This window comes from Pleurodeles waltl, chromosome 4_1, assembly GCF_031143425.1.
Source record: "Pleurodeles waltl isolate 20211129_DDA chromosome 4_1, aPleWal1.hap1.20221129, whole genome shotgun sequence".
Taxonomy (NCBI): domain Eukaryota; kingdom Metazoa; phylum Chordata; class Amphibia; order Caudata; family Salamandridae; genus Pleurodeles; species Pleurodeles waltl.
Genome location: NC_090442.1, coordinates 762,624,693 through 762,647,279, shown reverse-complemented (window position 1 = coordinate 762,647,279; position 22,587 = coordinate 762,624,693). Strand labels below are relative to the sequence as shown.

At 45.0% G+C, this 22,587-nt stretch overlaps 1 protein-coding gene across 1 annotated transcript in view; it reads left to right on the top strand.

Moving 5' to 3' along the window:
* The window catches only part of RBM28 (RNA binding motif protein 28), a 75,462-nt gene that overhangs the window by 10,428 nt on the left and 42,447 nt on the right, over positions 1–22,587 (top strand). Inside the window, exons 2-4 of the mRNA XM_069229378.1 lie at positions 17,636–17,785; positions 21,361–21,455; positions 21,809–21,884. Coding sequence (XP_069085479.1) covers positions 17,636–17,785; positions 21,361–21,455; positions 21,809–21,884 — 321 coding nt within the window. The remainder of the gene's footprint in view (positions 1–17,635; positions 17,786–21,360; positions 21,456–21,808; positions 21,885–22,587) is intronic.

Here is a 22,587-nt window from a genome sequence, read left to right as displayed (position 1 = left end):
AGTCGAAGCTGCATTAAATACCAGGCAAAACTTTTGTGGGGGGTGGGTAGTGCAACAAAAACCCAGTTCCCTGCACTAGCCCCCGCCTCAGCCCACAGGCCGGGAGACTCAGCCAAACCTAGGAAAGTCTTCATAGTCTGTCGGGAAAGGAGAATAAGGGGAGAGGATGGATTTATGCAGGGCCTGCTCTGCTTTTCATCCTTCGGTCTAGGTCATTCCCTCTGGGGAACTTACCTACTTCAACAGTGATATGCCCCAATTCAAAATGCCCTTTGTCTGCTTCTTTAGTGTCTTCACCCATTCTTTTTGTCGTGTGGTCAGAGGTGTCCACCTTTGCTAACCCTATCTTAGCTGGGGCAGCCCCCAGCTCACTCAAAGCTTGACTAACCCCACCATGACCAACAGAGGTCAGGGGGCCTAACTTGCTGTTTGACATAGGGTCAGACCACCACGCCAGGGGCAGTGCAGCCAGAAAGGCTAACGCCCAGCAAAAGTCCCTGACAACTCTCAGTGCCCAGACCACAACTTTATCTCTTCACTTACAGGTGAAGGTACTAACGTACAGGTTTCACTGGGTTCAGGTTGCCTGTCTGCTGTTTTAGAGAGGGGGTTACTACATCCTGTAGCAAGCACCCTCCTTTCACTCCCTTCTGTAAGCTGAGTAGCCAACATCTTGTGCTTAACAGTTGCCTGACTAGCCAGGACTTCTTGTGGGTCAGGTAGGGCTACACCAGTGGCAACTGTGGGGTTCTTCCCTACTGGAGCAGAATCTCCTTGGCTTACTGGATCGTTGGCTAAAAGTTGCCCAACTTTCCTACGCTTTGCCTTTTTCTTCTTCTTCTGGGGCTTACTTGCACTGACTGCAGGGGCCGCTCTTATAGAGTCCTTGGGTAAGGACTGGCACTGGACCACTACCTCACTTTGGCTCAGACCAATCTGTGGGTGGTCATTTTCAAGGAGACAGTCAAGAGGGAAATCTGTACTGACTACCGGCCTTCTCCAAGTGTGGAACCCAATTACTTCCAGGAGTACTAAAGCCCCGGGCCTAACAGTAACCTCCCTTGGGCTAGCCCTTACTCTGGCAGCCTTGTCTGGGATATACTGGTTTCAGAGTACCAGCCTTTCATGCATAATGTGTGACAGGCACAGGTATCTCTCAGGGCAGTGGCTGGGATTCGAGTCACCAGTAGGTGGTGGAAGTATTTACTCGTCTCTGGAATCTCCAACTCAACTGTTGGGCCCACTTTCCAGGTAAAGGCTATGAGGACCTCCTCATCTGAGGAGTCATCCTCTAAGGCTATACTGGCAACCCATAGGGGCACATTAGTGGGTTTGTTTTTAGGACAGGCAGTGTCCTTGGTTCTGTGCCTGTTTGCTTACAGTTAAATATCAAGCCTTTGTGGCATTCCAACTTTTACCCTTCTACCCCCTTTGTTTGGTGAGGTGTCTCGGGCCCATCTTCCTGTGCAGAATGTTGGGAGCCTGCAGGGGACTCCTTACTTTTGTCTTTACCTCCTGAGTTCTTGGGAAGAGGTGGGGCCTTTCTAGCCTCTTTCTTTTGGTGACCCTCTCCATGTCTAGTGTTGGACACTCAGGGTTTCACCCAGTAATCCGCCGCCTTCCCCAACTCCTAGGGAGAGACTGACCCCCAAGTCCACGAGGTACTGATGCAACTTTTCTGAAGTACAGTTAATTAATAGATGTTCCTTCATAAGCAAATTATAAAGCCCATCCTAATCATGCGCCTTACTTACCTTAAACCAACCACCTAATACTTTTACTGAAAAATCTACAAAATCTATCCAGGACTGTGGGTTTTCTGAGTCTTCCTGAACCTGATTCCATAGTCTTTAGTGGTGAGTCCAAAGCCCTCAACCAGGTTATCCTTTATGAGGTCATAGGACTCAGCATCTGCCTTTCCAAGTGTCGGGACTCTATCACGGCACAAAAGTGTGAGCCCCAATACTTCTGGTTGACCTTGCTGGCTCTACAGGCTCTCTCAAATACTGTGAACCCTTTGGAGATATCATCAGCTTCTGAGTATTTTGGGACAATCCATTTGGGGATTTTAAGCTCACTAGTTTCTTCCCTTGTTCTGATTTCTCTGACACCAGAGCTAGGCTCTAAGCCCAACTCGATTCTTTCTACTTTTTTTTAGGAGTTTAGCTTCTAATTCTATCCTCCTAGCTAGTTTTCGGAGTTCAGCATCTCCACTATCTCGGTCCCCTAGGGTACTGTCAGAAGTGCTTCCAGTGGTGGTATTATCAGAGGGAGTGCTGATGGAATCATGGTTCTCCTCAGCCTCCTCCTCTTCCCAAATGGGTGCTTCTCTTTCTGCCTATGCCCTAACAATTTCTGCTAGTTTCTGCTGCAGATGGGCTTATGTGGGTTTAGAACCCCTTGTGTTGGGGTACCTTAAGGGGTTGATAGGTTGCCAGGTTGAGTTCCTGGGAAGGCCCTTGCTCAGACATGGTGTTTAAAGTAGTTGGGAACTACTTTTCTAAAAGAACTAAGTACTTTTCTAAAAGAACTAACTTACTTTACTATTTAAAATTCTGAACAGTTTTGCAAAGAGTCTTAACGAAGGCCCTACAGCTATTTTGAAACAATTCAGAAAAATTGAAAACTGGGAAAAAAATATTTTTACTACCCAGAGAGGGTGTGAGCCCTGGTCAATCAGCAACCACAATCCTAGTCAGGATAATGTACAAGCAATCCCCAAATTAACCTGTGCTAAACCCTCTGGTAGCTTGGCACAGCGTAGTCGGGCTTAACCTGGAGGCAATGTGTACAGTTTTTGTGCAACACTTCAAATAGTAAAACCGGGAAATACCACACCAAAAAGGATCCCACACCAAGTTTGAAAAATAGAACTTGTTTATTAAATAAATCAAAACCAAAATAAAGAAAGATCTATTAAGCAAAACTTGAGTTATGCATTTTTACAAATGACACTGTAAAATAGTGCTTACAAGCAAGAAGCACCAACCAGGGTGATCTGGTTGCACCGGATAGGGACAATGTCAAAAGTTCAGACCACCTGAAATAGAACACGGGCCGGATACAGGGACTCAGTTAGGCCAGTTGAACTGAAGTACCTTAAATCTGTGTTGTGGAGCGATACGTAGGTTCCGAATCACGTAGAAGAGGGGATGTATTACTTTTCTTCACACAGCAGTGGTGGTGCTTTGATTCCGATATACTGTGAGGCTGCACTGTGAGTTCCTGATGCATTGAGGATACGTTGGGCAGTCAAGGAGATGTGTTGGTTCTGATGCAGAGTTGCGTCATAGTCCTTGAGGTTGTCGTTTGCGGGGTTGCGAGAAGAATTTCAGTCTCATTTCCAAAGATGATGCCCTGGTTTTGAGATGTGGGGTACTGCGACTGTGTAATTCTGTATGCGCGGGTTCCGACCCACCCAGTAGAAGGGATGTCGTTTCTGCGCTATCAACTGGAGTAAAGCCCTTCAGGGTCACTTCCATGTATCCAGGACTGGAGGGGCACCACTTGGCAGGGCAGACTCGCAGATGGCAGAGTTCAGGTGCAGGAGCAGGGTTACTGGAAGTCTTTTCTCTAACTGTGACTTCAGATCAGGAGGCCAGCCAACTAGCCCTTGGAGTCACTCTGGTTTCTTGAATGGAGAGATGCAGGCCCAGACCTTCTCACTCCCAAGCAAGAGGGCAGAAGGCACAGGTCAGCAAAATCTCAGATGTTTCCATGTGTTACAAAGACTGGAGCGGAGTGAAGGTAAAAAAACTGAGTGACTTCTGGATACTACAGGTGAAGAGTAAACTATGTATCTCTGGGTTCATTCCTTATTATTTTGCATCTTCCCCTGTCTTTAGTCTGTACTAAATAGGAGAGTGGATACAGGATGAATAAAAGAAATATAGGGCCTGATTACAACTTTGGCGGAAGAGGTTAATCCGTCCCAAATGTGACGGATATCCTTCCTGCCGTATTACGAGTTCCATAGGATATAATGGGCTTGTATTACAGCGGGTGGGATGTCCGTCACATTTGGGGCGGATTAACCCCCTCCGCCAAAGCTATAATCAGGCCCATACTCCTTTAAGATGTCTTTTCAACTTAAGTTTGATTTTTTTAGCTGAATAGTTTAGAAAGTATTCATGTTTATAAAGATGGCAGTCTGAGTTATTGGGGGGGAGGTGAGTCTGTTTGCATTTTCCATGTAGTGGTGATTAATTTTACGTGGCAAAAGAGCAGAATATCAATGAGTTGGAGTTGATGTTTAGATGGGTGATTATCAGATGTTATTGAGAGAGAATTATTAATGTACCAATCAAAGCAGAATAGCATGAGCTGCAGTGACTTGTCCTCCACATGGTCAAATTGACATATTCCAATGGTACATTTAACTCACATATAGGTCCCTAGTATATAGTACAGAATGTACAGAGGTCCTGTAAGTCAAACGTCACTAGTGCATCTGCTGCACCTATGACAGTGTAAAACCTGTCTTCATGCCTACCATTGTAGCCTGAATGTGGCAGTTTAAACACTGCAATTCAACCTGTCAAAATAAACACATATGATAGGTCAAAACCTCCCTTTTCAAATGAGTAAGTCACTCTTATGTAGGATATGTAGAAATGTAAAGAAAGTCGCAAATGTGCACCCATGGTATATGTCTTTGAATTAGTGGCTGGTGAAAATCCTTAAAACATGCAAGTTTGTAGGCTTGCCCAGTCTCAAATGTATTCTAGCCCTGGAACTATTGCTTACTGCTTCCTCTATCCCCAGTATGTAAATCTGCGGAAAGGTTGCAAAATAAGGAAATTGCTATAGTAGGGCTTGAAATTGCTAATATGCAAGCCCTACTATAGTATTAGCCCTGGCATCATCAGAGAGGCTATTATTGGAGCTCTTAGGTAAAGCAATTCCTGCCATAATCTGTTGCTGCACATGACACCAAAGGGACGAGTAGATTTTTTTTTTTTTTTTTTTAATAGGACAAGTAAATTAAGAAGCAACCTGTCCCATGGACCAGTTATTAAATTCCACACCCCTGAAGGGGCATATTTGATTTATTAATAAGTCCCTTAAAAAGTGGTATGCCATATACCCATGGCCTGAAAATTAAATGTTACTTGTGAGCCTGCAGCATTGATTGTGCCACCCACTTCAGTAGCCCTTATTCATGTCTCATGCTTGCTATTGCAGAGCCTGTGTGTTTAGTTTCACTGCCACTTCAAATTATCATATAAAACCTGTTGCCAAGCCTTAAACTCCACTTTTTTGCATATGTCGTCCATAAGGTAGGCCGTAGGTAGCCCATAGGGATGGGTGCCATATAAGTAATGGCAGAACAAGTCTTTCATGTCCTTGTAGTGAAAAACTCTGTGAGGCCTACTCCTCTCATAGGCCAGCATTGGGAATCCCCCAATATACTTTTAAGGTGTAATTCCTGATCAGAAAGGAGTATCTACATCATGTTTCATAACATTGAAATAGTAATGATAAATCTTGTTTACCAATAAAGCCAGGTTCAACACTACTGTTTTAGAAATGCCACTTTTAAAAAGTGGGCATTTCTCTGCTCTGTGTGCCTTGCAGCCTGGCTCTAATACATGTCTGGGCCAGGTGACAACTACACTTTGTGCATTCCATTTGGACAGCCACAAACACAGGAAGGTTGGGTGTGACAAAGGACTCTTCTGCATTCTGATGGGCCTTCCTGGGCTGGAAGGATAGAGGGGAGCTAACACTGGCACTTCAATAAGGGAAGTGCCTCTCCCCACACAAAGGACTGAATACCCCCTACGGATAGGCCCAAACCAGGACTGGGATGAAAGGGGGACCAGTTCACTAAAAGGAGCTGCTTTTAAGTCATCCCCACTTCAAAAGCACATTTGGGTATAAGTACTGGGGCTCTGACCTAGCAAATCAGTGCACGTCTGGAATTGAGAAGAACTCTGCTGGAGTAAAGATTGCTGTGCTGTAAAAATTGCTGCTTTGTCTTGACTGACTGTTCCAGGGAACTGCTTCTCTACTTTGCTGTGCTGCCCTGATGATCTCTGCCCTGTTTAGGACAAGGACTCAACCCATCTTGCTGAGCCAGAGTGACTCCAAGGGCTTGCTGGCTTCACCCTGTTCTTCTTCAGTCTCCGGGACATCAAAGACTACCTGCAACTCTCCTGGTGTTGTTGGACTCGGCCATGTGTGAGTCCCACCCTTGCCTGAGGTGCCTCCTCCATTCCTGGGCCTCAGAAGTGGGTTCTGCAGCTGATTTCTACAAAAGCTGACACATTTCCGTGAGTGTGTGGGAAATTCTTCCCTACCTCTCCTTCAACACAGAGGCTGTTAGACAGCAGAATCACAGCCTTCTCTGCCCGATTACGACGAGGCTGTTCGTGGCTCAACAACGGCGCATCGCATTCCGTTTAGCGGAGCATGATGACCACGCAGTGACCGGACTGCATGGAAAATATGGTCGTATCGTGCCTTCGACATCGGCACTTTCTTCCATCAACGGTACTATTTCAGCTGACCCTACATGAGTTCTGTAGCTGGCCTGTCCTCCTGGGCTGTCGGCGTGTACTTTGGATTTGGACCAGTCCCTTGCAACCTCACATAGCCTTTTGACCACTATTGACTTGTAAGCACTATTTCTGATTTAATATTTAAAAATTTGTATCTCAACTTCTACTGATTAGAGTTTTCTCGGTTTGGTCTTGTTTTACTCATATAAATATTCTTTATGTTTCTAAACCTGTGTGGGGTCTTTTGTGGTGTTTTTCATTGTATTAATTTGTGTGTATGTTGCACAAATACTTTACACATTGCCTCTTAAGTTAAGCCTGCCTGCTCTGTGCGAAGCTACCAGAGAGTGAGCTGGTCCTTACTTGGACTGGGTGTATACCACTGCCAACTAGAGACTCAATTTCTAACCAGGACTCGCAAATTTTTTTATGAAATAACTATTTTTAATAGTTATTAAAAATCCAATTCAATGTTGAAATCGGATTTCTAGTAAATATTACAGTAAAGTAATTTAAAGAAATTTGCAGTTTACCTACCTGAAGATCTTTGAGGCTATATCTATATTTAATTTCCCAATTGCTAGCCGGTATATACCATTTGGATAGGTGTTAAAGGGTTGTTAAATGCTCCCAGGACCAAATAATCACTGACCTAAATTGGCAGATAGGATTCCTCTGAACCTCCCAGAATATGCAGGATGGGGACTGAGGACATCCCTTTTGACATTACATGGTCAAAGCCTGCTTGACAGGTCTGCTGGATTTACATATAACACTGGGCGTGTGCTTGCAAGGAAGGGAAACATGAAACTAAAAATATCCAAAGGGTTTAGGGAATTTTTACCACATTTGTAAAGGCATTCCCTAGTGTTAATCAAACCCACTAGCTCGTTCAAGGCATAAGTATGGCATCTCCAGGCACCTACTTCAGAAGGAGACTGAACTTGTGTCCTGCAGTCTTGAGCCCTGGAGGACTGTACCTGCTCTCTTTCTTGTAGCCAGGACAAAGACGTAGACTCCAAGGGTCATAAGACTGACCTGCTGTTCAAGTTACAGGGATACAACCAGCTACAAGAGGTCTTTCCTGCACTGGGCCTGTTTTACACTCTTTGAGTCTCTAAGTGCCCCCTTGAGGTCCTGAAGGGCTTCAGAAGTGTACTCCTTTGTTTGGAATCTTTGACCAGACCAGACCTGCATTCCATCGCACTCTGCATCAAACTGCGCCAAGGTCCTGGACTGCAGCAACCAATATAATTGGCACTTTGTGTCTTGGCGATATTCCTACTTAAAATTTAAAAAATTCATTTCACTGTTTCCATGTACTGGTTATTTGTAATTTTGGTGTAATTTTGTTTATTAAATTTTACTCTTTTTAATTAGGTTTCAGTTCTTTAATAACGTCAGAATTCAAAACAGTAGTGTTTTTGTACTGCATACATTGTTTGCACATTGCCTTAAGTTAAGCCTGTCTGTTCTGTGCCATAGCTACCAGTCGGTTGAACCAAGGATAATTTAGTGACTCAGGATCCATCCTAACAAGGGTTGTGAATATTCCTTTCGATGGGTTATAGTAATTCCATTTCTTACACGTTCACCATAGAGTAAGGTGAACGCCACATCCTATGAATGTACTGCTAGTTTGTTCTCATTATTGACTGGATGCTTTGGCTGGATGCTCTGCAGCAGGAATACCTTAACTTTAAAAGTCTGAGCTTAATCCTTGTATTGACAGTGTCCACCTGTTAGTTTTGAGGCACCATTTCATGTTCCTGAGTGGGATGCTCCAATGGAGCCCTTAGAAGTAAGGCTTGTAAGAGACACGTTAATCTTCGTCCACCCACTTTGTCTCAAGGGAAGTGCAGAATTACTTTTGTTTTTTTATAGCCATTTTGCAAAAATGTTCTGTTGTCCTCTAAGTTGCACATAATGTCAGACTTTACCTTAGGTTCTGGGGAGCAGATCTGGTTTACATAGCAGTTTCATTCAAAGTACTTTACTTCACGTCCTCCGTAATGGATACAGTTAAAGCATTGGTTGTACTGCACTCTGTAGCTTCCTTGACTCGTGAAGTGTCAAGCTCCTAGTTTACAGGAGGGGGTGTGAAAATGCATATCCAATATAGTTTAACACGCGTATTACCAAGGTTAATGGTTTTCATGTCAAACCTATTAACTTTTCAGAATCAATATCTGTTTTATTACCTAAAGTTAGGCAGTTGAAACAATAAGCACTTCAACCTAACCATTTCAGAGTTATAGCTCCAAACATTTTGTACACAAAAGGGGCCACCGAACCGGAGAAGCAGGCTTCTCATCAGGCTTGCTTTTCCCCATAGTTGCCACTTTCCTATTGGCAGGGCTTCATCTGGACTCAGCAACATGTCCTAACAAGAACCAGGTAACTTGAAATGTAACATGATGTGAGGTGTTTGTATTTTGACATTCACTCAGAATTTACAATCAGGCGTAAATAAGAATTCAACACAGGAACACATGTGGAGATATGAGATTGTAAGAAGGTTATGTTTTTGTTACTTGCATAGATAGATAGTTCAGCTTACAGCCATGAGTGTAATCTTGGAAGGTTGTCTTCCCTTCTTTTAGTGCCTGACCACAGGTTTTGGTTTCCCCACTGCAAGAACTTCAGGGCCAGTGTTGTTCTAGGCAACCAGGACAAACAGTTACATTCCTATACTATGTAGTGGTGACTATGGGATGTTATGGACTAGGACTATCAAAATGTATTAAAATTTTATTACTGGATACCAAAATGCCTTTTTGCTTCTTTTTTTTTATTTTTTTAATACCTATGTCAGTCTAAATAGCCAACCTCGTTGACCTGGTTTGCTTACTAGATCCTTGAAAGCAGGTTCAGGGTTTTGATACTGAAATAATTGTGACTTAGTTGGATTTTGTAGGTGAACACAGCCAAGCTTCATGCATGTTTATAGCAAAGATTTAAAATGTTGGAGCGAAAACAAAACATCTGCAGGGATGCCATCAATCGATTGATCAATCAATTATGGATTTGTAGAGCGTGGCTAATCACCCATAGGGTCTCAAGGTGCTGAATGTGGGTGTGCTGCTCAGTCGTAGAGCCAGGTCTTAAGGTCCTTTTTAGTGATGCAGTCTGCCTGAGCTTGAGAGGAAGTGCATTCCATGTCCGGGCTGCCAGGTTGGAGAAGGATCTTCCTCCTGCTGTACTTTTCCGGATCTTGGGGACGGCTGCAAGGGTGAGCAGGGAGTAACGGAGACGTCTGTTTGGTACATAGGGGAAGCAGTGGTTGAGGTATGCCGGTCCTATGTTGTGCAGTGCCTTGAAGGTGTGAATCAGGAGTTTGTATGTGATGCGCTTGTTGACTGGGAGAAAGTGTAGGTCTCTGAGGTGGGAAGAGATGCGGCTGTGTCGGGAGATGTCCTGGGTGAGTCTGGCTGCTGCATTCTGCACTCTTTGTAGTCTTGATTGAAGTTCCTTGGTGATGCCAGCAAAGAGTACATTGCCTTAGTCCAGTTTGCTGGTGATAAGTGCATGGGTGACTCTTCCTCGTGTCTGGGGGAATCCATTTGAAAATCTTCTGCAGCAGTCGGAGGGTGTGGAAGCATGATGAAGAGACGACGTTAACTTGGCTGGTCATTGATAGAGAGGAGTCAAGAATGATGCCCAGGTTGCGCGCATGGTCAGTGGGGGCATTACCAAAGCTGTGGGCCACCAGGGATCATTTCAGGCAGAAGGGGCAGAGCCGATCATGAGGATCTGTGTCTTGTCTGAGTTGAACTTGAGGCAGCTGGCCTCCATCCAGGCGGCGGCTGCTCTCATCCTGTTGTGGAAATTCCTCTTGGCTTGAGCAGAGTCCTCGGACAGGGAGCGTGTCAGTTGGTTGTCATTGGCATAGGATACTATGTTTAGCTCATGTTGTTTGGTGATCTTGACATGTGGGAACATGTAGATGTTGAAAAGTGTCGGGCTGAGTGAGGATCCTTGGGCACTCCGCAGTAAGTGTCTTTGGGTTCTGATGTGAATGGCGGTAGTCTGACACTCTGTGTTCTTCCGGTGAAGAAGGACCTGATCCAGTTCAGGGCTTTGTCTCGGATGCCGGTGTTGTGCAGCCTGTCGCAGAGGGTGAAGTGGGAGACTGTGTCAGATGGGGCAGAGAGGTTGAGGGGTGGGGATGAGTGTGGCTATGTCTCTGTGGTCCAGTATGCTGTGTATGTCGTCGGTGGCTGCTAAGAGTGCGGTTTCGGTGATGTGGTTGCTTCTGAATCTGAACTGGGATGGGTCTCAATTTGGTGTGTCTCGAGTAATTTGGTGAGTTGCTGGTTGACTGCTTTCTCCGTAACCTTGGCTGGGAAAAGGGAACAGAGAGATGGGTCTGTTGTTCTTCAGCTCCCTAGGGTCGGCGGTGGGTTTCTTGAGTAGCGTGCTGATTTCGGCGTGCTTCCAGTCTGGGAGGTCTCAAAGGATAGGTTGATGGTTCGGCAGAGCTCCAGTGGCGCTGGCCAGGCTGAGGATGTGATGAGGGCATGGATCCGAGAGTGCTCCAGAGTGGATGGAGTTCATCAGTCTTTGGGTGTCCTCTATGGTTATAGGGGTCCAGGAGTTCAGTATCTGGTGAGGTGCTAGGTCCATAACGGTGAGCGGTCCTGGCGGGATTTGGTTCTTGAAGCCTTCGTAGATGTCCTGGATCTTACAGTGAAAGAAGGTGACGAGGTTGTTGCAGAGGTCTTGGGAGGGAGGAATGGATGAGGTGTCTGCCCTGGGTTTGTGAACTGGCGTTGAGGCGTGCTTGAAAGGTGGCTTTTTTGGTAGATTTGCTCACCCTCCGTTTACGTTCCAGTTGTCTACAGGAGCGCTTGGATTGTTTTTTGCTCTGTCGATTCCCGGCTGTTTTCCTTAGAGGGGCTACGGTGTCAGCGCAGTTTAAGAGACAGTGGTATAGGTTGCTTGCAGCTTAAATTGCGTCCGCTGCGAGGGAGTGGTTGAGATTGTTGGTGAGCTGTGCTTCTGTGACTTTGCCACAGCGTCTGCCAGGGAGACTAGGTAGGGTGGGGTGGTGGTGTGAGGTGTCCTTTGTGTAGGTATAAGTGGATGCACTTGTTGGTTAAATGGGGATCGGATGTGGGGGATATTGATGTTTTCCCCTGCTGAGAAAATGGGGTCTAGAATGTGTCCGGCTCTGTGGGTGGGGACGTTGATGAGTTGTTTGAGGCAGAGAGTTGTGTGGTTGTCCAGGAGGTTTGAGGTGTTGGGGTCATCGTTAGTATCGAGGTGGAAGTTGGTCGCTGAGTAAGATGTAGTAGGAGGAGGTGAGTGCTTGGGGGGGCGACGAGGTCGGCGATGTCTTCGCAGAACTGGGGTCGGGGGCCGGGTGGCCAGTAGATGAGGGTGCCACTTAGGGAGCTGTTTGGGTTGGTCTGGATCTGGGGATGTAGGTGCTCGTGAGTTTACTGGGACTGCGACTCGATGGTGGTAGTCAGGCGGAGGTTTTTCTTGTAGATTATCGCAGTGCCGCCACCAGGCTGGTGGGCTCTATCCTTGTGGATGATTTTGTGGTTGTCCAGGATAGCCGTGGAGATGTCTGGGGCAGCGTTTGGGATGAACCAAGTCTCTGAAGAAAGCAGCGTCTGGGGCTGTTGAGTCAAGGAGGTCCCAGACTTTTACTGCATGCTTGACAAGGGAGCACATGTTGAGTATGCACTTGAGGTGGCTGTCAGAGGTTGGTGCGGAATCATGGGGTGGTACTTGGAGGGTGCTGGAGCAGGCGCAACAAGAAAAAGGTCCATGGGTGTTCCTGGGGTCGGCTTGGTGTCGGGCTGATGATCTTCCTGAATTGAGGGCACGTAGAGTGTTGGCATTGAACTGGCGGAAGGGGTTAGAACCAGGGTACGTGGCACTGGGTGCGGTCCAAGTGTGGACGGGTGCAGACGGGCTTGCCTTTGGTGCACCTTCGGCGCGCCAGCGCCCGCCATTAAGAAAGGAAGGGACGCAGGGGTCCAGTCAGCTTGGAGGCGGGAGGGCGGGGAAAGTGCTTCGTGGGAGGGAGGTTGTGGCAGGGCCGCAGGGTCAGCAGTGGCGCGGGGAAAACTCAAGAGGGAGAATAAGAGAAAGAGAGAGAAAAAGGCACAAGTGAAAACTAGAAGGCAGGAATAAAGAGAGACAGAAAATACTTACCCGCAGATGGCCACTAGGCCACCACGGATGAGGCTCAAGCAGGAGCCTGGGGGTGGAGGTGGGCGTTGAACCGAGAGTCAAGCAGGCTCTCAGTTTGTCCCAAGCAGAGGCAGCAGCAGCCAGAGGAGCTGCACTGCGGAGGGAAACAGGTGCTGACCAGTAGGTCAGAGGAGTCGCTCTATCATAGCTCTGTGGCCACCATTTGGAAGGGACGCGGGGGGTCCGGTCAGGCGGGAGAGTGGGAAAAGCGATTCACAGAGAATGTGGGGGGCACGGGGTAGCAGCGATATTGGGAAAACGTAAGAGGGAGAAAAAGAGGTAGAAAAAGAAAAATAAGTGAAAAATAAAAGTAAAGGCAGGATTAACTAGAGACAGAAGATACTTGCAGATGGCCACTAGGCCACCAGGGATGAGGTGCAGGCAGGAGCCAGCGGGTGGAGGTGGGCCTTTAACTGAGAGTCAGGTAGGCTCTCTGTTCGTCCCATGCAGAGGCAGCAGCTGGAGGAGCTGCACTGGGGAGGGCAACAGACGCTGATCGGAAGGTCAGAGGAGTAACCTTCTTACAACATTGCGGGCGCCGTTATGAGGGGGAGGGAGGCGGGGGTATGGTCAGCTGGGAGGGCGGGAAAGCGATTTGCGGGGGGTGCTGGGCAACAGCGGCACAGGGAAAACGCAAGAGGGAGAAAAAGAGAAAGAAAAGAAACAGAAGTGAAAAATGGAAATAAAGGCAGAAGTAAAAGGCAGGAGTAAAAAAAGAGAGAATATATTTACCCGCAGATGGCCACTAGGCCACTACGGATGAGGTGCAGGCAGGAACCTGCCAGTGGAGGTGGGCCTCAAACTGAGAGTCAGGTAGGCTCTCTGTTCGTTCCATGAAGAGGCAACAGTGGCAGCAGCTGGGAGGGGGGCAACAGATGCTGACCTGGAGGTCAGAGTCGCCACCATCAATTCCTTGGCTGGGCTGGGATTGATGTTGGTGAGTTCAACCAACATGTCTCAAACTCAGCAGTTTTTTCCCAGGGCTTGGGTGCAACATAGGTGGGCAGGAGTCTATGATTTACAAGAGGGTGTTTCAGAATTACTGCAGTGGGTTGATCATGACTTAACTTCGGTATTTTATACATCCCAGGCTGGCATGTAGGGATGTATTGGTTGACAATGGCTGGTAATTTTATCCAGAATACTTTAGGCATATGTATTTTTATATAGTGCAACGGTTCTTAACCTGTGCTCTGGGCACACTTCGGGGGTGGGGGGATGTTCGCGACACCTACTCCGGTGCTCTGCGACTGCTTAGAAAATGAAATAATAGATGATTGCAGTGTATTGAATTTAATTAGCAAAATGTAAAAATGAAAATGTTAAAATTGTCCTTTTTAATGTGAAGAAATTTGAAATTGGAGGCTAAAAATTAAGTTGGTATCCTCAGATCTATTTGTAGGAGCATAGCAAGTGCATTGAATATAGCGATGCAAGTGTATCGAATGTGGAATATAGTATAGATGATGAGTGGCCTGAATTGAATTTAGAAATGCTCCAATCTTCCCATTAAATATACAGTTTTGATGTATTTATTTTGTTTGCTTGTGAATTCATCCCTTCACTGCCAGCCCTTTCACCCCTCCTGTGCCAAGCCTGTTTTTTGGCTATTTGGGGTAGTTCGCGCTTAGGCCCCCCATAACTTTTCATTCACATAAGCTATCCACGCCTAATTTGCGTCCTTCTTTCCAACAGCCTGAGGGTTCTAAAGGTACCAAGAGTTTGTGGGCTCCCCTGGAGGAGACCATAAAATTAGCCAAAATATAGCCAAAATCTGTTTTTGTTTTTTTTGTTTTTTTTTGTAGCGAAAAATTGAGAAAAAAAGTGCTGCAGAAGAAAGCAACTGGTTCTTTCCTGCAAATGGCATCAACAAAGGGTTTGCGGCATTAAAACCACCATCTTCCCAGCTTTCAGTAATAGGTAGACTTGAACCAGAAAAACAAATCTTTCAGCACAGTTTTGGCATTTTACTGGGACATATCATCTTTTTACTACTTTTTTGTGCTTACAGCCTCCTCCCAGTTACTGCCAGAAATGAGTGTGAAACCAATGGGGCAGCTAAACATTTCAGAAAAGTAGACACAATCCTGAATTCAGCAAGGGCTCATTTGTTTAGATCCTTCAGGGTTTTCTTTAAGAAATTAACAGTTGAAATAAAAAAGAAATTGAAATTGAGTTGAAAAAAAAACTACCCATTTTTGTCTACGTTTTCTTCTGTAGCGTTTCCCACCTATGGCATATTTTTTAATGCAATATTCCATTACGTCTGCTGGACCCTTCTGATTGCGGATGCAGATTGTTGGTTCCTGGAGGGCTCAGTCGCAGTTCCATTGACTAGAAGTCAAAGTAGAGTTTGCAGAGGAGTCCTGTTGGAATCTTGCAAGCCGAATCTGAAGACCCACCAAAAAGAGAGGCCCTAAATAGCCCTGAAAGGGGGATTGGTCACCTAGCCAGGTGACCACCTATCAGGAGGGGGCTCTGTCTCCTCTGACCTGGCCACTCAGGTGCTCCCAGAGGTCCCTGCCAACCTTGGATTCAAGATGGCTGCACCCAGGGACTCTCTGAAGGAGCTCTCGGCACCACCCCTGGGGTGGTGATAGACAGGGGAGTGGTCACTCCCCTTTCCATTATCCAGTTTCGCATCAGAGCAGGGGCTTGTCCCTAAACTGCTTTAGACTGGTTTATGCACGGAGGGCACCAAATATGCCCTTCAAAGCATACCAGTGGCTTGGGGAGGCTACCCCTCCCAAGCCATGTAACACCTATTTGCAGAGGTAGAGGGTGTTACCCCCCCCCCCTCCCAAAAGAAATCCTTTGTTCTGCCTTACTGGGCTTGAGCTGGTCAAGCAGTAGGATGGTAGAAACCTATCTGAGGTGTGGCAGCAGCACGGGCTGCCCGGAAAACCGCAGGAGGCTGGTAGGAGCAATACTGGGGGTCCGCTAAGGAGCCCCCAGAGTGCACGGAGTCATACTTCCAATACTAGCAACAGTATTGGGGTATGATTCTGACGTGTTTGATAGCAAACATGCCTAGGTTCGGAGTTAACATTATGTAGCTGGACATGGATAGTGACCTATGTCCAGTACACGCGTAAAATGGCGTCCCCGCACTCACGAAGTCTAGGAAAATGGAGCTGGTGTTCGTTGGGGCACCTCTAGTGCAGGGGTTCCCTCACACACAGGTACTTGCACCCTGCCCTCTGGGCTGGGAGGGCCTGTCATAGGGGTGACTTAGTGACCTGGTGCAGTGACCTGTAGTGAAAAAGGGTGCATGCACCGTTTCACACAGGCTGCAGTAGCAGGCCTGCAGATATACTTTGCATGGTCTCCCCATGGGTGGCATAATACATGCTGCAGCCCATGGGGGATCCCCTGGTACCCCAGTGCCCTGTGTACTAGGGACTTACATGGGGGCACCAGTATGCCAAATAGGTGAAAGTGAAGGGAGAGAGTATAATCACTGTGGTGCTGGTTAGCAGGATCCCAGTGAACATAGTCAAACACGCTGACAACAGGCAGAAAATGGGGATAACCATGCCAAGAAAGAGGGTACTTTCCTACAGAGGGCACCTGCATTTTTGGTCCTGGACTCGGCAGCCATCTAGGGAAACCTACTAAGCCCAGACATTTCTGAAAACTAGAAATCTGAGGGAGTCCAGTGAGGTGTGACTTGTGTGGATCCCCCAGGATCACCGCATTGGCACACATTTCCTACCACCTAGTGTTCCCCTCGGTCTCCTGATAAAAATGATACCTAACGTGTAGGTGGTCCGAGTGCCTGTGACAGGGAATGGCCAAAAGTATGTAGAAATTGAGGGGGAACCAAAGCGGGTCCAAAAGGGCAGGTTTTTTTCAACCGTTTTTTAGGCTAAAAAGTGGAGCAGAATTTTTATTGGTATAGATGCAACAATGTTGCATCAATACCGGGGGGAAAAAAAAAAAGTTGTGGATTCCAGATGGCTCAATCAGAAAAATATAGGGAAATGCGTGATTTCAATCAAAGTTGGTGGTTTCAAGTGAATTGTGGGTAAGAAAATGGCATGGTGGTGCCTGTGAAGCACACCACCCTGGACTCGCCCAGAAGTTTAGTTTTCATATATATCTAGGTCTGGTAGGTTTTTCTAGGTGGCAGCGTAACAAAGTCCAAAAAGTGCAGCCGCTCACCATTCCAAGTGGGACGATATTGGGAGTTAGCCCAGCTCTTTTGGCCCATATGCAAAAGAGTCAAATGTCCTCTTGCTTGCCATTGGGATGAGTTGCTTTAGTTTGTAGGGGGTGCTGAAAGACTCTTAACCCCATCAGTTGGGGTGGGGGCATAATATGCCCCAAGTGGTTCGCAGCCGTCACCCCTCTATTTCTTTTTTAAAATTCCCTGGCATCTAATGGCTTTTGGGGGAAGGGACGGGGTTCGTAGGTAAAGGCGGGGTTAGCCACTTAACAAAATGTTTATTTCGGCCTTCCTACCTATAGGTTTGAACGCTGCAAGAGACAGGGTACATATGTAGGCTTGAGGCCGTATTTTCCATGTCAGCCTAGCGAATAGCACAATAGGTGCTGCAGTACACAGGTAACATTTACCTTTCTTTGGTTTTGGGATATTTTCTTACAGCATATACTGTGGCATTACTGGAAAGTTAATTATGCAAAAGGGGTATTAGCTAATTATACCATGTTTAGAGGTCAAAGCACACGCACTGGGGAATGGACACTAGAGCCTCCAACACACAGTTAAAAAACTAGCAGCATCAGTCCACTAAAAAAGAGATGTGCCTATGCAAGAGGAGGCCCTTTCTCACATTGATGCTTTTGTGTTCTCGCACCTGATGATGGACTGTATGCTTGTTGTTCACTTTGAAATGTACATTATTTTAGAAGTTCTTGAGCCCCTATTTACTGAGTTTCTTACACCACTATATCAACCATAGGCAGTGAGACATGTCGCGGATTTGGATATGTGACTTTCTCCATGTTGGATGATGCCCAGCGTGCCTTGAAAGCAGTCCAAGCATATGATGGTAACCGGATCCACGTCAGTGTGGCCAAGAAAAAACAACGCGACAAGGAAAAGAAGAAAGGTAAGTGGGGGAAAATGAACTTTTAATGTCTTAAAATGGTGTTAAAATCAGATAGGCCTTTTGCATTCAGAGGTTGAAGTAGTTTTTTAAAATTATTTTTGTAGAGCACACTATTAATCAATGGGTTTCCTTGTGATAGTGTGAAAGTCAGCTGAAAGGTGGGAAAGAGTCCTAACTGGTGATGCACTTGTTTAATAATGAAGACATATTCTCCATTTTTCATTAGCTACGTTTTAAGTTGTTTCCTGAAAAGAATATGAGATGCAATGATTCTTACCACATTATGGTGGTGATTTCATTATTATAGAAGAAGATGGGAGAAGAATCTCCCATTCAAATTATGTAAATGTTTGGGTATTTTCAGAAAGCTACATGAGCTTGATCCTAATAATCAACCGCTCAAAAGATTGTCATTTTGCATGAACAAAGAATGGGTTAATCTAGTTTTTATCATTGTGTCCAATGGAAGAGAGCTTGGAGATTATTCTGTTCAAGAGCCTCACAATTTGGCCATATAATAATTATACGAGATTCCCCCAGAAAATGTTTCACTCCAGAAATCTAATACCTCAAACACTAAATGCAGGTCACCCAAACCTCTGTATCTAGGACCCATCGAAAAGCTCAATCCACACCAAGATGGGATTCATTCTATTCACCAAGAGTAGCAAGTAATAACGAGTTCAAAGCGGGCTCAACAGCATGAACCACAACAGATTGGAACCTCAACCTTTATCCATTGCCTAGTCACTCAAATGGACTCTGAACACCAACTTCACATTCTAGGGTCACATATACAAGAAGCCAAGACGGTTTGGTACAATTTCTCTCTACTAAAGAAAGTAAAACCATTTCCATAAGCCCTCCAAGACTTCATATTAGCTTCCTCCATAATGGCATCACCTTGATGGATCACCAATGGCTCCCTTTTGCCAGCCCATGCCATCTTCAAAACCAGCTGCATACAAAGCCATCATGATTGGCACCCCACCTATCTTGCTGACCAGCCCACACCTTTGTTGGCTTTTGGCTCACCAGCAGCAAGGACACATCAGACTGGAGATGAAGAAGTGCAAAAAAGAAAAAGCAAGGCAAAAGGCTTCGCCATTTCTGAACTCAGAATCTTAAAAAATATCCTTGTATCCATCAGGACTGTCCCAACCATACTATAATTTAGAGAAGAGCTGAAGTTACACTTAACAGTATTACTGGGCAAGTAACCGTCTTCCTTCACTATCAGAACCCAGATTACCTTCCAGTCTTTTAATTTATTGTTGACCTTGTACAGTGCATGGCTGCATTTTGCCTAGGATCAGGCTATAAATACATCACCTACTTATATATACACATACTTCTAGTCTCGGATATTTTAATAAGGGACTCACAGCCACAATTTGAATTAAGATAACGATGATTCAGCTTGCTTTGCTTGATCAATGAAGGATATCTATGAGGGCAACCTATGAAAACCTGGCAATGGATTTTTGGCATGGGGGGGGGGTCTTCTAAGTGCTGTGTGTGTAAGAGAGATCCTCTGCTTTGATAGGTACATAATTATTGCTTTTTGTGAGTCTTTAGTGAGAATTATACTCTTGTAACTATGAATTCCTTATGCCAGTTTCTTATGATATGTAAATATTCTCCCTTCGGTTCTCAGTGCTATATTTTGGCACAATCACATGATAGAGAACTTTAGAACACTTGAGAGGTATGAGCTCTGTTCCTAATTGTGCACATCTAACACATATTAGTCTGTTTTGAGGTTTTCCTGAATTGGGAAGTGATTACATGTGTATCTTGAATCCTAAAGTACGTACATCCCTAGCCCAAAACAGGCTCCATTTGTTTAATCCTGTGTTGATACTATGACGGTCAACAGTGTCTGAACTTGATGTTGATAAACCAGCAGTGGGAATTGTAATGGTTCTCCGATTAAAACAACAGTCTCTACAGAGTGAGTTATTGATGGATGTAAGGAGAGTTCCTTTTTAGTTTTCACCAGCACAGTGCTCGCGCTGTGGGGAATTCTTTTGTCTTTGGAAAAAAGAAAATCTGGAAAGGACTTAAAGCCCTGCCCACAGGCTTACACAACCCACCCACAGCTTTACTATTACTTACCATTGGTTGGCTTCTCTGGCACTCTCCTTTCCTTGCTTCTTATTGGTCAGCAGGAATGCTTATGTCTCCAGGTTGTACTTCCTCTCCTCTCCTTCGGGCTTTGGCGGGTCTCTGGAGCTTGGACGAAGTACTCCTTCCAGTTGGCGATCAGTGGCTGGCCCAAGTGTCTTTCCACATGCTGCGGGCTTCTGAGGCACTTCTGTTTTATGTATTTTCTTCCCAGCTGTCGGGGCACCTGCAATTTGTCATTTGTCCTCGTTAAATGGTTCTGCACAGTGCTTAACTTTGTTTATATAAGTTTTGATTCGATATTAGGGAATTTTGCACACATAAGGACATAATGTAAATAACTCCTACTTATTTCAGCAGTGTAACATTGATAAAAAGACATTTCCTTTTGCATACAGTATGGAACTTACTTCATTAAAACAAAATATTCCCTAGGTGACATACTGTTTGCACTACTGATTCAAAAAGCAAGCTTGATGGCAAGTACAAATCCACCAGCTGCTGCATACCATGTGTGGTGCTGTTTAGGGCCTTATATAGGTTTTATTTGCCAGAACCCGTGGCTGTGCACGCTCTGTAGCAGATCCTTTGCTAAGATTTCCCTTGTACTTTAAGAGGAAGTTGGCAGGTTTTGAGCAAAGCCAATGAGTTTTGCGCCTCCAAAATCTATTGGTTTTGTTAATGTTTTTTAAGACACAGCAGCGCGAGCTGCTGTGTATCTTGTCATAAAGTTTAGAAAAAAATAACGGTATAACGCGCCCATCGTTGATTGTGTTGATCACGTCATAGCGCTTTTTTAACTATAATAACACATGCTGCACAACAGCTAGTACTGCAAAACCAATAGATTTCACAGAGGCGAAACCTAATGGCTTTGCCAATGCTTGTTCTCCAAGAATGCAGGTTTTGAGCTGTTGAAATTGTCTTAGGAAAATTCCCAATTTTAATGGCTGTATCTTTTGGTCAGTCTGCTTCACAGATAACTGCTTAATTTCATTTTGATGCATCTATTTTTAGACTATATTCAATAAGTCTTAAATTGAATGTGTAATCTGATTTTTATTTTTTGGTTTGTTAAACGTCCTGTCAGCCTACAAGAATATCACTCAGAATTGCTCCAAAGGCTCATAAAATAGCATTGCCCTCAACATTTCCTTAAACAAGTCCTACAGTTCCCATTAATGCCTATCTTTGTTGTAAATATTAAGTAAGGCTCTTTAACACACGCAATTTGTATGTTATCGAATGTAGTGCAAAATAACACATATCTTGGTTAGTAGAGTCTGTTCAAAATGACCTTTATATGATTATTGTATTGCTTGATGTACTTTGCATAGTTATTCTTTTAAATAATCATGTCAGCAGCTGAATCTTCGTGATCAAGTGTCTTTCTTTATTTTCCCTTTGGCATTTGTAGAATTATTCATTTCCTACATCTCCTTTTTTAGAACCTCAGGAGGCGGTGGTGAAAGTGATAAAAACCCCGGGTGTAAAGACTGCCGATAAGAAGGCCCGGCTCATTATTCGAAACCTCAGCTTTAAAGTAAGTTTTGCACACTCACCTTGTCCTGTGGGCAGTTGCCCCCTACTGATCCAGCTGTTGTAATTTTGGACCAGGCCCAATCTCGGTCCTAGAGGCCAAGGTCTAACTGTCCTCTGTGCATGAGGAGAAAGATTTAGAGTAATGTCCTGGATTGTCCATATTTATGAAGAGCTAATGGGTAAGTTTGTAGATGTTACTTGTAGAATCTTCATCTAGTTAAGTAGCAAGAAACCATATTTTATTATCCGGCGGTTGTCAAATAAGCAACCAGTACATGGAGCTACAGACCTTAACTTAAAACTAGTGCTGTACACAATGTCTGTTCTCTGACAGTGTGTTTGTTTCTTCCTTAGTGCTCTGAAGAAGATCTCAAGGAGATTTTTGGCAAGTTTGGAGCTGTGCTGGAGGTGAATATCCCCAAGAAACAAGGTAATGTGTGAATGGTGTCATTATTTGACTTCTCTAGAACCACATTTTAAATGATTCTTAGAGTTGTGGTCAGTTCATCATATCCACTGAAATCCCACTGTTAAAATGTTGGGGGCTCAAAGTTCGAATTTATGTGGTCTTAGAGAACTTTGTTGTAGATCACTCTAATTTCAGATAGTTCTGTGAGTCAGAATATAACTGTATTCGATAGAGCTACATGGGGAGTTAGTGTATTATTTAGGGAATCTGTAGATTAATATTGAAGTTCTGTGGCAGACCTATTAACAGGTATTTTTATTCTGTATTACTAGGAATTAATATATCAGGAACAACTGCAAATCACTGCTGCGGAGCACTGGGGGGTGAGAGGGGTTTGGGTTGAGGGGAGTGCACCATCCTAAAGTATCGAAATGCTGCAGGTCAGGCTTGAGGGACATTGACAGAGTTGTGTTATATGTGTTTCTGTAAAATTATTTAAAGTGATCCTGCAGGGTTAGTGTTGATGTGCATTGTCTGTTGGAGTGCAGAAAAACAAGCATAGGTGGAGCTGCCTGGCATATATCTCTGGAGTTTCTGGTAATCTCTTAGCTGGTAGTGCGGTTTCTTAAAGTTTGGAAGTGCTTTTTTTATTTGTTATTTATTTTTTATCTGTTATCCTTGAATGATAGGGATCAGACATCCGAAAGGCTCCTCAAGAACTTTA